Raw genomic sequence first — 16,415 nt, forward strand, 5'->3', positions numbered from 1 at the left:
CAGCAGCGCGGCGGTGGTGCTGAGCGGGGCTCGCCGCGGCCATGGAGGGCGGCGGCGGCGGCGGCGCGGCGGGGCCGCCCAGCCTCTTCGCGCTCAGCGGCGCGGCGGTGAGCAGCAGCATGCGGGCCCTGGAGAGGGACGTGTGGGGTAAGGCGCGGGGCCGGGGGGCGCGGGGCGCGGGAGCCTGCCCACACGCTGCCGCTCTCTCCTCCTCCCGCAGCGCTGCCCGGACACGTCCTGCGCGGCCTCCTGCCGCTCCTCAACGTCTTCTACCTGGAGCGGGCCGAGGGCGCCGCGCGCCGCGCAGGTGGGCCGCGGCCGGCGGGGGGGACCGGGGCGGGGGGAGGTGGGACCCCACAACTGGAGATCTGGGCCCCAGAGTGGAGGGGCCCCCCCCACAACTGGAAATCGGGGCCCCGAAGCGGAGGGACACCCCCCAGAACTGGAGATCTGGGCCCCAAAGCAGAAGGAGAGCCCCCAGAACTGGAGGTCTGGGCCCCAGAGTGGAGGGAGAGCCCCAAAACTGGAGAGATGAGCCCCAAAGGGGAAGAACGCTCCCCCAGAATTGGAGAGATGAACCCAAACCTGGAGGGACACTTCCCTCAGGCTGGAGAGGCGGACCCGTAACTGGAGGGTCAGCTACCCCTGAAGTGTGGAGGTCCCCCCCCGAGCTGGAGGAGCAAACCGCTGCACCCTGGAAAAATGAACCCCACACCAGAGGAACAAAAGCACGCGTCTCCTCAGCCAAATGGGAGGGACGCCTCCCACCCTTGCTCCCTCAGATCTGAGGGACAAAGTCTTGCAAACTGGAAAAATAAACCCTAAACTGGGGAGATGAACCTAAAGAGTGTAACTCCTGCCTGAGACCCTGGTAATTTGTCTTTGCCACCTCATCACAAACACAGGGAACTCCAGCAGGAAAGGCAGCTACTTCAGTCCAAAATTCCAAACCCAGGCATGGGTGCAGGTGGGGTTTTATGGAAATGTAGGGTATGCTGTAACTCTCTTGGCTTACCAATTTGCTTCTTCTGAGGACCAACAAAAACAGCCAGTTTCTAAGTCCTATTTCTTAAAAGGCAATTTTTTTAACCTTGTCACATCCTACATAACAGATGCAAAACATCTTCCTTCTGCTCTAGGTCTGAATTTGCTTCCCCCTAGAAACCTATTCCCTAATCTGCCCAAATGCACATATGAACCCCAAGGAGGGAGAGTCTGCAGGAAGATTTTAAGCTGTGGAAAAGAGGTAAAGGTGCCTAGTTTCTTTTTTTCAGGCCTTTCAACGCAGCCAATTTGGCGCAAGCTCTGGGATGATGTGATGAAGACCAGGCCACCCAACTCAGAGGTAAGGAAGAGCTGCTTATGGGAGTGGAGAAGGAGCACAAAGCAAATGCTCTGAGTTGGGAAGAATTTTCTTTACATAGAAGAACTGAATAAGCTCCATTGATTTGGCATAACAGAAGAGTGGTTAGGAGACAAGTTAACCATAGCCTGTAAATAGACACCTAGGAAAAAAAATTTGATGCTGTTTTATAATTTAGCTTCACCTTCAAACCACTGACTATATTAAATTAAGCTAGAAGAGGAATGAAAATATAGCAGTGAGAGTAACTCAGCTTTTAACAAACACACTGAGAAGAATGTTGTGGACTAGGGAAGTAATTTCAGTTGTGCTAGTAGTTTTGTTTGAGGCCATATTTACAATAAGCTTAGCAGCTAATACTTTGATTTAGAATGAGAAAGATGTTAGCTGACTTTTTCTTAACGCGGCTCTGTTGAATGGGTTTTGTCCTGGTTGACCCTAAGGTGATGTAATTGCAGAATATAACTTGTTGGAGGAAGAAGTTCCTTGAAACATTCTTCTCGAACATTCTTCATGGTGTCTTGGATGTTTCTTCTGATTGGCGTCTCAACGACCATCATTTTTCACCATTGCTCCACAGCTCACAGCACGTTACCCAGCTCACTCTCTGCAACATGCTGCAGGGGGTGATTGCGCTCACTGCTGAACACAACCAAAGGGTGCTTGAAAACCTGGCTGGCTCCCTGCGGATACTGAAGTTTCGGCACCTGCTCACCTCGGACCAATCTATCAGACGTTCTCTGTTTTTACTTCTTCACCGGCTGATTCACCATGGCTCTGTCAGCCAGGTGTCCATGTATTCCTGGCCTGTTCCTGACACAGTTCTTCTCATTCTCATTTTGAGCATGAGTGCTGGGTATTGGTGCTCGGGAAAGGTGCTTACGTATCAGAGCAGCCCTTGTGGCTTTTGTACAGAGGACAATGTCCAAAGCCAGGAGACAACACAAGAGCTGTCAGAAATGGACCGTTGCTATGAGAAGGAGCGGAGTGATGGCGAGAACCAGCAGGCTTCCCTCAGAGCACTCGAGGAGGCTGATCCTCTAGCAGAGGTGAATGGACATGGGGCTGGCACTCCCCAGGGCACAGCCCTCTCTGGACTGAGAAGTCATCCTTCCCAAAACCTAGTATGTGAGGAGGGAAGTGGTGAGGCATCCTGTGACCCCATCAGTGTTAAAGAACCCCTTGGGGGTTCTTCTCATTGTCTCTCAAAAAGGCAGTCCTGTCGCCCCATTCTTCGAAAGCCGCGTAGACGTCTGAAATCTGCAGTAGGGAGGAGACGCCGCTGCCCCAGACGAAATAGGGGGACATATGATGACCCAGAAGACCTTTATGATTTTGTTTTTACTGTTGCTAGAGAGAATACTTCAGAATTACTGTATGAAAACAGTGTCACAGAAGGAGAAAATACTGATAACTGTACTAGTTCCTCCACAGGATCTCCATGCTCCAGCAGGGCTCGTTGTAAGAAGAGAAGAGGATCTGCTGGGAACTTTTCTCTGAAAACTGCTCACCGCTTCCGAAGTGTGTCCACATTGGAATTGTTCTCCGTTCCTTTGACTGGGGATGCATGTCGGACTCTGAGTAACTTGCTGAGCTCCTGGGTGTCGTTAGAAAACTTGGTTCTGTCTTACAATGGTTAGTGGTATGAACAGGATACTTCCTTCCAGCCTTGTTTTAATAGTGTGACTTACTGCTCAGATTTACCCTCTATTTATTTATTTATTTTTACTATCACGAGCATTTTACGAGTAATTAGTCATGAAAATTGCATTCACAGAGACCTATAAAGAGTGCGAGGAGTTGTTTGAGGCAAGGAGGACAGCCACGAATGACAGGGAAGGGCCATTGTGTGTTAGAGGAAATGGTGCTGAGATGAAAATATGGAATTACACAGCTCATCAGGGATGAGGGAAGGGAACGGATGTAGACCCAGTAGGATCTCAAGGGCATGCGATGTGGTTAGGAGACAAAACAGAATGCAGGGCAAACTCTGTTCAAATATTGAGTCCACCTTCCTTGTGGGAAAATAAGACAGGCTCACCCTGAGCCTGGCTGTTTTTCCTGGCATGTGGATTCTCATGTGCTATGTTTTCATATGGGAGCAGAACCCTTGCACTGTGGGGTAGGTAACAGGATGGGAAACTGATAACAAACTAATGTGGTGAATGAAGTGTAGCAAGTTCTGTGGGTATTGAACTGGAAAGAACAGAGTTGTTATATGTCCACTGGTCAGGACAGGAATCTGTGACTTACTAGTTTTGCATCTGCAAGTGTTGATCCGTATGAAAGATCAGAACGGAACATGTACAGCTAAACGCTAACTACATAAATTCTACTCCTTAGAAAATGCTTTCATCCATTCATTCTTGTGATATGGATTTTCCTCTTTATGATTTAGTGAAAGATTGCTGGATTAGTTTTTACCAACAGGAGGCAATGTTCAGTTTTGGCCTTACATTCAGTCCTCCTACCTGCCTGCGAAAGACAGTACAACCAGAAATACGGGATGTTTCACAGGCATATGGGAGGTGTATGAAGTAAGGAGAGAATGGAGTCCTTCTGCTCCAGGCCTTGTGCTCAAATGCTTTATTGAGAAAGGGAAGAACCAAACTTCTTTCTGCCTCTCTAAGCTCTAGCTTAAGAACTTACAGATAAAATGTATGTATCGGAAAACTTCTCCGGCACTTGATGGATTTAGCCCTTGATTTTCAATTGCTTTGCTGGGCACTGAACTGAAAGCTCCCCTGTTGATGAAACTCCAGCCATGTGTGCTTTGGCTTTAGGCTTTTGTGTGTGTGACACCAGTTTTGCTTTCTGTAAAAATGTTGGTTCCAGGCCTGGGAGATAACATCTTCTGCATCCTGTCTGGGCTCCGGGCCCTCTCCCGCCACTCAGACTGCTGCCTCCACGTGGTGCGTGTGAGCGACGTGTTCTCCCACATGCCTTGCATGGACCTTGTTCGCTGCATCCTGAGTGCCTTTCCCCGGCTCCATACGCTCTCAGTCAGCTTCGATCTCAAAAACCAGCTGGAGGGGAACAGGCCAGAAGGGAATCCAAGCTGCACTGAGGTAGAAATCTCAGGTAGGAAACAGATTTTGAGCAATGAACAGGATGTGGCTGTTAGAGCCGTAAAAGCTTGGCACAAAAGATTTGAATTCCACAGTGTCCCAAATGGCATGTAATTAAGTGATTACAACCTCACCTTTGTGCTTTACATACTGCTGTAGTTTGTTATTTCCAGTCTTTCACATGGAGTTTGGAGCCTACATCTCTATGCTTTGTACAAGGCCAGTCAGAACCTGCTAGCAATGCCTGTCCATGCAGCCTGTAGGGAGCACATCTCACCAGACCTTTAAATTGGTCAGGAGTTTCTGCTCTGTCTGTCATATTGTCTGTGAGGCTCTAAGCCTTAGACTGCTCTGGCCTATCTTTGGGTGGAAGGAAAGTACTTTTTTTGATTATCGCAGTACCAGAGCTGATGGCAAAGCACTTTTCAGGCCTCTGGGTTACAGTCTGGGAACAGTAGCAGAGTGTTTTCAGCTTAGAGGTGTCTCATCATTCTTGTTATCCCTTGTCACAGATGAGTGATGGCACTTCACTCATAAGAGAGAAGCAGCAATATGTTTTACTGAGGTAAGACAGTGATTTAACAAGGTTCAGTGGCAAGGTACACTCGGGTATTTTACTGCATGGAGGGTAAAACAGTAATTACATACAAGGTTCAAACAAAATTGTCCTGGAGACCTTCCCATTGAGTCAAAAGATTCAGAGTGGACACCCTTGCTTTCCAGACTCATTCTCAGAGGAGTCTAGGCGTGGCTGGATCCAGTCTTAGTCCCAGACTTGATCAGTGGTTTGTCTAAAGGATTATATACACCATCAATCAGAGATGCAACTTAGCAAAGTTTTAGCGTGCTATTAGTCACTTATGGAGGATCTGTTGCAGGTAAGGAACCTCTCAACCTCAAAGAGTAACCTTGAGAGGCCCGCTGCTGTGCAGGAGAACTCAAAGGGGTTTGGGGCTGCCCCTTATTTGTAGGGTAAGATGATTGACTCGCCCTATTTGCATACCAGACACATTTGGGTTGGAGCATGTTCAGTTAGCCCTTGACGACGTGTTGTTACCTGTCTCTCCAAATTCTGATTTGAACCAGGAGCAGCTATCATGACTGTACTGATGGTTATCACCCAAGCAGGGTTGCGGAGAGGTCAAGGTGGGGAGAGAGCACACTGTCCCAGCCCCTGAATAGAACAGAAAAGCAGAAACCAAAACATGAGTGAGTATTGAGTAGGGTCAGTGGAGACTGTGCTTTGGGGGAACACTGACTGGTTTGTGGATGGATGGTGAACTTTCTAAAGTAGTGTTTTGCTGCCAGAACAAGGTAGAAATTGGTGGCCCTGTGGTCTTGGATGATTCCTGAAATGTGCCTGCAATGACCGTAAGTCTGTGTTGTGTACAGCTCTGTGGGGCAGGAGGCTTGGTACAGGCACTTTCTACCAGTTTAAATGTCAGCCAGGTCAGCTGGGCTTCTTACTTGCTCCAGTAAGCTATACTAAGGACAGGTACTGCAGACTGAGTTTTTTTCATTGTTTTTCTTCCCTTAGAATGCTGCCTAGAGCAGCTGGAAATCCGATTCCCCAGGGAACCGCTGCACACTGCATTCCTGCTGCCAGTGCTGAGGGCATCAAGGTCTCTCCAGCAGCTGTCCCTTGACAGTGCTGCACTGCCCTGTCCTCAGGAGCTTGAGCACCTTTTGCAGGCGCTCAAAGGTACTGTGCCAAACCATATGTAGCATGGCTGGAAGAGAGAGAGTAGTCCCTCTGCTGTGATCACCCATCTTTGGGGCCTCACTGCTTGCTTCTTAGTTGGTTTGGGCTCTGCTACAGCCTGATATAGACACCCCCAGTTGCTGCTTGCTGTTAAGCCAGACAGGCTCAGCTTGACTCTGGAAGCAATTCTACTGCATTCGTAAGGCTTTGCACTCAAGCTGCTAGGGCGTGCCTGCTGGAAGTACGCAGATGCTCAGACACCTGAACCTCCTGAATGTAAGCTCTGTGCTCTTGCCATGTCCCTCAGTCTTTTCAGAATGCAGCCAGCTCAGGTGGGTCCCTTTCTTCCGAGGGGACATCCTTGAAGTCACTTGAGAAAAGGAAATGGGTATCAGCCATCCCATTTTGTGCTGAGCATGTAAATGATCCTGCACAGCAGGTTGGTCCCTCTTTCTTTATTCACAATCCAATCAATTTCTGAGTATTAACTGGCAATTGTGTCAGGTTCTTAGCCTAAGGCCATGCAGTGCTTTACCCAGGAACTTGTCTTGCTTTTAGAGTGCAATCCAAACTTGAAGAAACTGAGCTTTCACGATGTGAACCTGGCTGATCACCAGAAGGAAGTTCTGCTTTTGCTTCAGGATCCCGTCCTGCAAGGTATGGTAAATTAAAAGGTACTGATGACTGAAAAGGTGCTCTGTGCTCTGCAGGTGGCTGCGTTTGGCTGGCTGATGTTTTGAGGTGATATTAGAATGCACAAGGCTTAGCAAAATGCCATTGCCCCAGGACAGATCTGTAGCTGTCGGCAGAGAGAGAATGTGTCTTTCTCTGAGCCAGCAGGGCAGAGAGAGGAGCAGACTGTGCTGCAGACAGGAGTCCATGGTCTTGGCTATAAAACAGTTTCTAGGCTGCAGAGTGTGTCTGCTTTTAACTGGGTCAGCTGGCTAAACCACCTTCCTGGGTGTGATCACTGCTGTCTTCAGTTAACAACACAGAGGCGCTGTCCTGCAATACCCACTTCGAGCATGTTACCTAGTACACACTCCTGAGGAAGCTTTGTTTTTTGCATATGTATTAGAGCTGGAGCCATCTGCTGGATATAATTACAGAATAATGAAGTGTGCAGGGAATATTAAAATGCACTGTCAATCCCTTTCTTCTGTAGAAATTACATTCTCCTTTTGCCGGCTGTTTGAAAGTTGCACCACTGAATTTTTGTCGGAAATAATCAGTACAGTGAAGAGAAACTCATCTCTGAAGAGCCTCAAACTGCCTGGGAACCGCCTTGGTGTGTACTATGAACTTAAGTATTTGGGGTAGTTTGCAGCTTGTATCTAACAAACACCTGCATTTCCCTCTCTTAGGGAATCACAGGCTGGTTGCCCTTGCAGACATTTTCTCTGAAGATTCCTCCTCTTCTCTTTGCCAGCTGGATGTCAGGTATTGTGCCCTGAACTGAATTTCATGTTCTAGGAGGCTACAGCTGAAGCAGGCTCAGACAGCCTGAGCACAATTCTGTTCGTTCCCAAAGGGACTGTATGCCCAGGAAAAGCTTAGAGCACACTCTAAGAGGCACATAAAACCTAGGGGACTTCCAAGAGTCACCCAGGGCAGGCCTTGCCCTCTGAGGAATCACACTGTCTCTTTCATAAATGAACCAAACTCCATCTTAAAAGCAGCTTTGTTTTTTTTTCTGCCTGCTGCAGACCCTCCCTGCTCGGAGGGTTAGAACTGCTGTCCTTATGTACATTTATTTTTAGGCATCAGCTTGAATAGCTGTTCACACTATCCCTGTCTGTTGAGAGTGCTCTCACTGCCCTGTAAGATGCTAAGAATGCCTCTGTAATCTTTTCATCATCCTTGGTCCTTCACCTGAACTGCTCCTTTCTTGATTGCAAATGGCCATGAACATAGAGCATAATCTAAGTGCATGAGGCCTGGTATTTCTGTAATGCTAATGACTAAGTTTTAACAAACACCCCCCCCCCCACGCACACCTTAAAGACTCCTTTTGTTACATTTGTTACAGTTATGGCTTGGCTTGCTGACCTACATGGCCCTGACACTTAATTTGACCACAGCCACTTCTTTAGCAGCCTTGAATCATGAATCTTTCTCCCCCACTGGCTGTTTTTGTGCTTCTCATAAAATTCAAGTCCATCAGTCAACTTTGTATTTAAAAGATCATTTCCCCTGCCCAGTGTATAAATAATCTTCTGGAATACTGGAACCTGATACCTGTTCTCCAGATGCTCCCACAAGGAAGAGATCATTTATCTCTTACCACTGAGGTTTGCGCTGGGATCCATGAGCTGGGCTAGGCCTTTTGGTCCAAGCACTTGCTAGCTCCTGTGAGACTGGAGAGCACAGCTTAGTTAAGAGTCTGGGTCTAAGATTTTAAGGCCCTCAACTATGTCTACTCAAGTCACTGGTAATAAGGCCAGGTGACCAAATTTAACTTACCAGTGTTTCCCAGCATAGTTAAACACTTGTAATAACTTCCAGCCCTTACTATAACTTACTGTAACTGTGCTTCAGTTTTGTTTTGCAAAACTAAGGGATCATTCTCACTCTGTATTGCTGAAGGAGGTTTAAACCTCTTGTTGCACTTTGCACTGAAACATTCCAGAGTACCTGTATGGGCATTTACTGGAAGGAGCAGAAATTGAAACTGATCAAACTATACCCTACAATCTTAATGACTTCTTTTTCCTGTCCTTCTTTTCCTGGAAAGCTCAAATTGTATCAAACCTGATGGGCTCCTGGAATTCACAAAAAAGCTGGAAGGCCACATCCAGCAGAGAAGGGGACACATTAAATTCACCCACCTCAGACTCTTTCAAAATTGGCTGGACCAGGATGTTGAAACAGCTCAGGAAGCGCTTCGGCGTCTCAAAGCTGTGTGCAGCGTGGTCAATGACACGTGGGACTCCTCCCAGGCCTTTGCTGACTACATCAGTGTCATGTGATGGACACAGGAAAAGGAAAACTGATCAGCTGGTACAAAAACAGTTCAGTCCATGGCCAACAACATTTATTTCATAGCACTGGTGAGATTTTTTTTCCCCCAGTCCAAGCAGGGTACACAGTGTTTCTTGTCACTTCTCTGTTGATTTGAAGAGGAGGTGCTGCTGTGAAGATCTGATGGATCAACAGGTGTAGTTCAGAGTTGTCTAACACCCCCCTGTTCCCCAATGAGCTACTTAAACTGAGACAGACACTTCAAATAAAATTCTGTGACACCCTGCAGGTCTCTGAACAAGCAGTTAATTTCACTTAGTTAAGAATTTATTGCAGCCAATTTCTTATAAATAAGAACTCCTCCCTCCACATAAAAGGAGTAGAAAAGCTAAATGAAGACCCGAGCCTGGACCTTATATTTGGGAAAACTTCGTTAAAAAAAAATTACATCACAAGTAACCTGCTGTTTATTTGCAATCATTAATCAGTGTCTGAGACAAGAATTATTCTTGCCTCTACTCTGTGTCTGCACTCATTTTACAGAAGTTTTGAATAGTTTGTTCTTTTACAATGTTTTTATAATAAAAGTAGAATTAAGACCCATAATGTACCAAAGTGTGAAATTTATTACTGCATTTTATGGAGATTAATTAAAATACTGCTAGATCAGGGGATCCTGCCCATAATAAAGCAAGTGGTTTTGGAAATGGCAAGACCTTAAGGTCTGATTTCCTACTGCCTGAATGTTCTTTCAGGCCAGCAGATGTTCAAAGTACAAGTTGAAATGATTTTTTTTTGCATGAATCCTCTTGTTCCTGAGCAATTAAAAATGCTCACACTTCACAACAGAAATGGATCCTGCCAGTTTCTGCTCAGCAGCTGTAAGCCATAGGTGTCAGGGAAAAAATTGCAACTATGCACATCAGTTGCTCTAAAGCTGCAGACTTAACTTAAACTTGAAGGCAAAACTTGGCTGAGTAAAAGGCACAGACATCAATAGCAGAAGAACCAGTACTATCAAGCGCACACACAGTTCAGTTATTCCCAGTTCCTACAGGGCTGTTTTCCAGGCACACAGTACAGTAGCAGAGAAAAAGCCATAGGATTCCTTGCTGTTGCAAGCAGCCCTTGCCCAAGCCCAGGGGCCTTCCCACCTCTCAGAAGCCACCCTGTTCTGCTCCTCCAGAGTCACACAACAATCCAGCATGTACTGCTGTTCACTGTCCCTTTTCTTGAAAGGGATTAAAGCAGGGTAGACTGCCACAGGAGCCTGCCCTTGTCCCCGCAGCACAGTGACCTGTTAGAGAATCCCTCGCTGCTCCTCATGGGAGTGATGATGGAAGGTGAAGGTGATGGCAGCATCCCAAGCAGCTTTTAGCACAGAGTCCTGCAGTCCCCGCTTATCGGCGCAGTGGTTCCACTGGGAGAGGTCAGAGGTGCAATCAGACCCTTCAGGAGGGGGCCGTACCTGGTGGCCATTTACACAGCGACGACACTTGATCCTGGAACAGAGAGAACTAGTCACGAAGTGGTGCAAAGTCCTTCTTCCACTTCTTTGCCACGTTTCTAAACATCCATAAGCCAAGGCAACGTGGCTGCGCTCTCCTTCATCTGCAATATTGACAACTGGATTTTTAGGCAGGCTGAATCACTACCATGGGTGTCATTTAAACTCACATTCTCTGGTATGTATGACAGATGTGTAAAGAATCATAAATGTTTTGGAAACCCTGTGGTTTTGCTTTTAATGGTGCTCCCCCTCCCTATTTAGCCATGTGGGAATGGGCTGCTAGAAGTCAACCCAAATCCAAAAGGAGAGAGGAGCGCACAGTGCCCAGAGGCAGTTTGGGATGAGTTTCTCTTGAAAGGTGAAGGGTGTTGCTCAGAGCAGAGCCCAAGACTGAACTCCCTCACCACTAATGCATTCTTAGCACTGCCTCAGACTTCTTGAGCTCAAGAGAGCACAGAATGCTCTGACCTGCTCTGTCCTGGCTCCCACCGCAACCACCGAGTTATGCTCAAGCTGGTGCTCAGCTGAGTTGCTGCATAAGGATATGAGCAGCAGCAGCCCTGCCAGGACTGCAGGCTTGTTGCCATGCAGACAAGATACCTATACAGAGCTACGCTTCAAGTAAGCTTAAAATTAATCCTCTTAATTTCTTGCCTGCACTAACAGTCTTATTAACTGTTTGAGTGAAGCATTTTCCTTCTTTCCCTGTCCTTTCTGGTGGCTACAATACCACAGGTCTTGGAAAAAAAGAGCAATATAAGATTTTTAGTCCCCATAGCAACACTCAGGTTGGCTTCATGAATTCTTAAGATCTGGTGGAATAACCCTGACAGTAGTAGCAGTTCAGCATTCTGGTACTTGGGGAAAAGTCAAACCAGCTGAAGGAGCATGGCAAGGAAGTCCAAGTTGCTGGAGTCCAACTTGGTCCAGTTCTGGCAAATACCTCTTTCCCATTAGCTACCATATTTCACAACCTCTGAACACAGGGAGCTAAGAAGATAGTTTACTCATTTGTCCAGCTATCAAAGCTTTTCTAAGACAACAAAAAAGGAAGCCAGCAAAGTGGTGCTAATCTCCAGAAGGTTAAGATTTTCAGAGGCAGACACTCAAGGCCTGCTCTTGTTGAGCTTCCTCCTGATGCTTAAGAAACCTCTGAATCAGCACACCAAACCACAGAGGGTTTTTGCTGACTTCATCCATCATTATTCAATATACTTACTTATCGTGAGTATCACTCGTAGTGGCCTCATTCAGTGTGAACAGCTCCTTGAGCTCCCCAAGCGAGAAGTGCCTCTCTACATCCTGCTCCTCATCCACTACGCAGCTGCTGAGCGCTTTTTTGTGGGTTTGACGTTGGAATATCTTCTCCTCTATGGTCCCCGTCTACAAGGGAAATGGTCAGAGATGAAGCACGGTTGGGACACTAGTTAAACACCACTGTATTGGGAAAAATGTTACAAATCAAATGGCAGTAAGCTGTCAGGACATCTCGTGCCTTGCTGGGCCAGTACGAATGACAGCATGGGTAGCTGGGGTACACACGCTGCACCAGGTTGTGATGACAGAAGAGGAAGGAGCTGAACAGCTACAGCCCTCTCAACCCTTTCTAATAGATCTCTCAAGATGCAGAACTTGCACAGCACAAGCTCTTAAAGGCATGAAACAACCATCTTGGTAGTAGCCAAGAGGAGGTCACTGACTCAGAGCAAAAACATGCTCTCCAATTCCTGCTAAAACCAGAAATCCCATAAGTAAGAATTCTCCTATCACTTGTAAAATTTCATCAACATTCCTGCCAGGAGAGCTCAGTAGTTCAGGAGCTAGCAGCAGCACTGTTTCCTAGAATCAGCTGGTAAAGGACAAGAAAAGCTATAAAATCATCATTGTTGCTTGGCACTGTGGTGCTTCACTGAAGCAGTATCTTCTGCAATCAGACTGTCCTCAGAAAAAAGCAACAGCAAGGGCTAGCTATAGATGATATGAGCATCAGCAGTATTTTCTGGTACACCCACACACTGATCAATCACACCTTCTGACTGGAGAGAGATAGCTACTCCTAGAACAGATGTGCTTAAAGGCCAATATGCTACAATTTTAAGGCAAAATTTAGGAGAAAAATCCACGGTTGTTCTGCAAACAAATGTAATGCAGCAGAGGAGGGTGATTAGTCAGATTCGCAGACTGACTTGTTAGTTCTAAAAGGAAAATAGAGTTCTGCTTCCAGATGTAACCAGGTCAGAGAAAAAGTGGAACGCCATAAGGAACAGCTGAGCAAAGAACATACGTACACATGCACAGAAGACAGAAAGCAAAGATTATCTCTTTTGTCTAAATAAAATAATAAATGATCAAGGAATACAAGCTTACAAAAAAAGTCAGTCTCCTTCCTGATTTATAGAGTAGTTACCCCATCTATTGACTGGTATCCCCATTCCAAAAGCTACTGTAGTTCTGGGAAAATAGCTGTTTAATAAATACATGTACACACAACCACAATAGACTGCAGTCAAATTGATAAACAGACTTCAGCATCAGACACCCTGTGAAATCAAAGTCAGATGCCTTAATGATTTCAAAAAAAAAAAAAAAAAACTTAGTAACAACAACAAGATACTATTTTCTCAGAAGTCAGTCACTATTAGAAACCAAGGCCTGCAGTAATGACCCTCCAGCTTGAACATTCATTGCTTTCCATAGTAATGCACCTTAAGCTTGGAAGCAATCAAGTTCCAACCAATTCTGATTACTGACACAGAAGCATTCTCCCCCTTCTGGTCCTAATCACATTGGCTGCAGTTTGGGACAGCTCTGAGAACCCTGTGTTAAGGGGGCAAGAGGAATCACACTCACTGAAAGCAGTCGATAAATGTAGCATGTCTTTTTCTGGCCATCCCTCCACACTCGAGCCATGGCCTGCTCATCGTTAGCTGGATTCCAGTCTGGGTCAAACATAACCAGTCTGTTAGCACCAATCAAATTCAAACCACAGCCACCTGCTTTGCTGCTCAACATGAAGATAAACTCGGGGCTCTGTAGAGAAAGACAGGCATGGATTAAACAGAGGCAGCCCCACATTTACTCGCAACTCTCTGAACTGGGAGAATAGCTGGGGGCAACCAGCAGATTCTACATACCGAGGGGCTGTTAAATCGCTCCACAATCTTTGCTCTCTTTTTAATGGACATGGTGCCATCTAGCCGGACATATAAATACCTGGAACACACAACATTTACTACAGCCCAAGTGTTGTGAGAGAAAAATCTTTCACAGCCTTGTAACAAGGGGCTGGGCTTTATGACCTTTGCAGAGGGCCAGAGCTTTTCTATCGAGTCACCCCCAACAGCCAGAGCACAAGTCACATTAGTTCCAGTTCAGGAATCTCTCTTTAAGGTACAAGACAGGTCACAAGTTTCTGCTGATAGAAACCTTAAAAATAGCCAGTTTCTTCTACAGTGTATGCTGAAAGTACAGTTCTGGAGGATTAGACAAATGAAATTGAATGACAAACCTTCTGTTCCTGCAGAGCTTTTCAAATAGGTCCAGTGTCTGGGTGTAGTTAGAGACTAGAACTACCTTGTCATTACTGGTACTTTTTGTAACAGCAAGGATATAGTCCAAAACCAGCATCTTTCCTGGAGGGAAAAAAAAAAAAGGAGAGAGAAAAAAACCTAGAGAATAAGTTCCCAAATTCCTGACCCTGGAGGAGTATTGTTGGGCCACTAAATACAGTCTTACAGGTTGCCTGTGTTAGGTAACACATTTATACTGTTAAGCTCCACATTACCTGAAAGCTGAGGCTCCACAGCTTTGGTGCTGTAGCCAGCAGGGAACAAATCCAGGGCTCCGGTAAAACCTTCCTCCTCTTCCACACACTTGTCATAGATCAGGGCAGGGTCTGGAGAACAGACAGAGCTCAGCAACCATGGAGTGTGCACCAACAATATAAAAACCGAATCATCCATTCAACCCCAGTGAGACAACTCACGATTGCAGAGCTTCTTTAAGGAGGTGATGGAAGAGAGGGATGACACACTGATCCTGCCCTCCTTCAGCTCCTCCACTGGCTTGGCTTGTTTCAGGAAGTTCTTATACAGCTCAGCCTGCAGAGGTGTCAGTCTGAAACAGAACAAGAGCTCTGCAGTCCCAGTCCTCCCCCAAACCAAACTCCTCCTTCCTCCATCACCTACACAGTAGGTCCTTTTGATTCCATTCCCCAAATTTTTTGCTAAAGTACAGACAGCCTAGAACTGCCTTCAAGGCTGAAGATGGAGTGTTTATATCTTAGCCCAGAGCTGGAAGAGATACTTGCAGATGCTCTGCATAGCCCATACCTCTGCTGTACACAGCTGCCCAGAGCATGCCAGCTGGCTGGCAGAAGCCCATAGCTGTGGGTTGACCATTCCTGCTTCAGGAGGAAAAGCAACATACTGCTAATGGCTACAGTTCTATTCCTAGGGGAGGACAGTCATAACAACCATCCAATGCAGGGCTTTTTGCAACTGTTCAGTCCTTCCTGTTACTTCTTCCTTCACCCAGAGAGAACACATGCTTTCTGATACCTGCAGCAGACCACCTGCTCAATCTTCACGGGCAGATATTTGGACAGGATGTCTGAAGTTCTTCGGATTAAACATCTGCAGGGAAGGAAAAGAAAATCAGATGCCTGGATGACATCAAAAGCCTGTTTTGTTAGTATTATTCCTCAGAAGTTTGACACAATCCTTTTGGTATCTAATCATCAAGGGTCTGTCTGTGATACTCCAACACATGGCAAAATTCAGGCATCACCATCCACATCAAACCCATGCTACACCATACACGGTATATCAGACCAGACTACAGAGTCTAGACTAACAGTATCTTTGTGAGGCTCCCACTTCTCGTTCACAAGATTTGGAGGCATCAGGCTTAAACAAGCCTAACAGAGCCTTGGCAGAGAAACTCAACTCTTTCTCAGTTTACCAAGGACATTCAATCTGAGCTACAGCAGAGCAGTCATGCAGATAGAGAAGAGGGCAAAGGACACTGCACACTACGGATATAACAACATACAAGCAGTCAGCTCCCCACGTAACTCAGCAGTCTTCCTCAGCAAAGATGGGTTCATTCTCTGGCCCAAGATTTGGAAAAAGAGCAGATCCTCTGGGGCTGTGGAAATGTCCCACAGAGCAGTTCTAACACATTTCAGAAAAGATGTGATGGACTATAGGAAGTGCTGAGCACAGCAACCAGAATAAAAAAAGGTGCAGAAACCTAGTTCTGCCAGTAAAGATTGAGAAGTTGAGGTTATGAAACCTACACAAGAGAAGACAGCAGAGATATAATGACAGCCCCCAAATCTGTCAAAGACTCCTTCAAAGAAAGAAATAATCTGTTCTGCAAACTCATGAACAGTAAGATGAAAAGTCCTAGGCTTAAACTGAAGTAAGGAAGATTTAAGTTACACATTAAGAGCATTTTCTAACTGCAAAGACAGTGATGGTCTGACAGTGATGCCCTGGGGAATCTGTGAGGTCTTCAGTGCTGGGTAGGGGTTGAGTAAGGTATGGCTTAGGTCTAACTTTCTGTCCCAGGACAGCAGAACAGATTATGCCTTCTACCAGAGAAGCCTACCCCTAAGATTCCACATTCTTCGATCACAGTCTAATTTATAAATCCTACCAATTCTGACCAATTCATCTGTTACTGTCTGGGTGTGTCCACTTCCCTGCTTGTATACCATGACTGTTGTACAATAAAAAAGGGATCTCACAACACAGCCAGGCACAAACATTCTTCAACACACTTTTGCACCCTTCTCCATTAACTGCA

The 16,415-nt window shown here is 46.2% G+C and overlaps 2 protein-coding genes across 4 annotated transcripts in view; one reads left to right on the forward strand and one right to left on the reverse strand.

Annotated features, from left to right (window-relative positions):
- Window positions 1-9,691, forward strand: LRRC41 (leucine rich repeat containing 41). 3 transcript variants are annotated; one of them, XM_062581543.1, is made up of 10 exons: window positions 10-147; window positions 221-307; window positions 1,275-1,345; window positions 1,822-2,998; window positions 4,199-4,444; window positions 5,969-6,133; window positions 6,692-6,790; window positions 7,299-7,421; window positions 7,498-7,573; window positions 8,868-9,691. In XM_062581543.1, exons 1-10 carry the CDS (start codon window positions 42-44, stop codon window positions 9,100-9,102), a joined length of 2,385 nt encoding a protein of 794 aa, XP_062437527.1. In that variant the 5' UTR covers window positions 10-41; the 3' UTR covers window positions 9,103-9,691. The 3 variants fall into 3 exon arrangements, 2 of the variants coding, with proteins under 2 accessions (XP_062437528.1, XP_062437527.1); XR_009959117.1 differs by lacking the exons at window positions 7,299-7,421; window positions 7,498-7,573; window positions 8,868-9,691 and adding an exon at window positions 6,441-6,572 and having other exon boundaries at window positions 1-147; window positions 6,692-6,774; XM_062581544.1 differs by lacking the exons at window positions 7,299-7,421; window positions 7,498-7,573; window positions 8,868-9,691 and having other exon boundaries at window positions 1-147; window positions 6,441-6,783.
- The window catches only part of RAD54L (RAD54 like), a 20,722-nt gene continuing 13,457 nt past the window's right edge, over window positions 9,151-16,415 (reverse strand). The window contains exons 11-18 of the mRNA XM_062581545.1: window positions 15,164-15,238; window positions 14,590-14,720; window positions 14,389-14,499; window positions 14,113-14,236; window positions 13,739-13,817; window positions 13,455-13,634; window positions 11,824-11,987; window positions 9,151-10,596 (exon numbers count right to left, since the gene is read on the reverse strand). Of these exons, the coding sequence (XP_062437529.1) occupies window positions 10,395-10,596; window positions 11,824-11,987; window positions 13,455-13,634; window positions 13,739-13,817; window positions 14,113-14,236; window positions 14,389-14,499; window positions 14,590-14,720; window positions 15,164-15,238 (1,066 nt within the window). The 3' untranslated portion in view covers window positions 9,151-10,394. The remainder of the gene's footprint in view (window positions 10,597-11,823; window positions 11,988-13,454; window positions 13,635-13,738; window positions 13,818-14,112; window positions 14,237-14,388; window positions 14,500-14,589; window positions 14,721-15,163; window positions 15,239-16,415) is intronic.

Source organism: Rhea pennata, chromosome 8 (genome assembly GCF_028389875.1).
Source record: "Rhea pennata isolate bPtePen1 chromosome 8, bPtePen1.pri, whole genome shotgun sequence".
Lineage (NCBI taxonomy): Eukaryota > Metazoa > Chordata > Aves > Rheiformes > Rheidae > Rhea > Rhea pennata.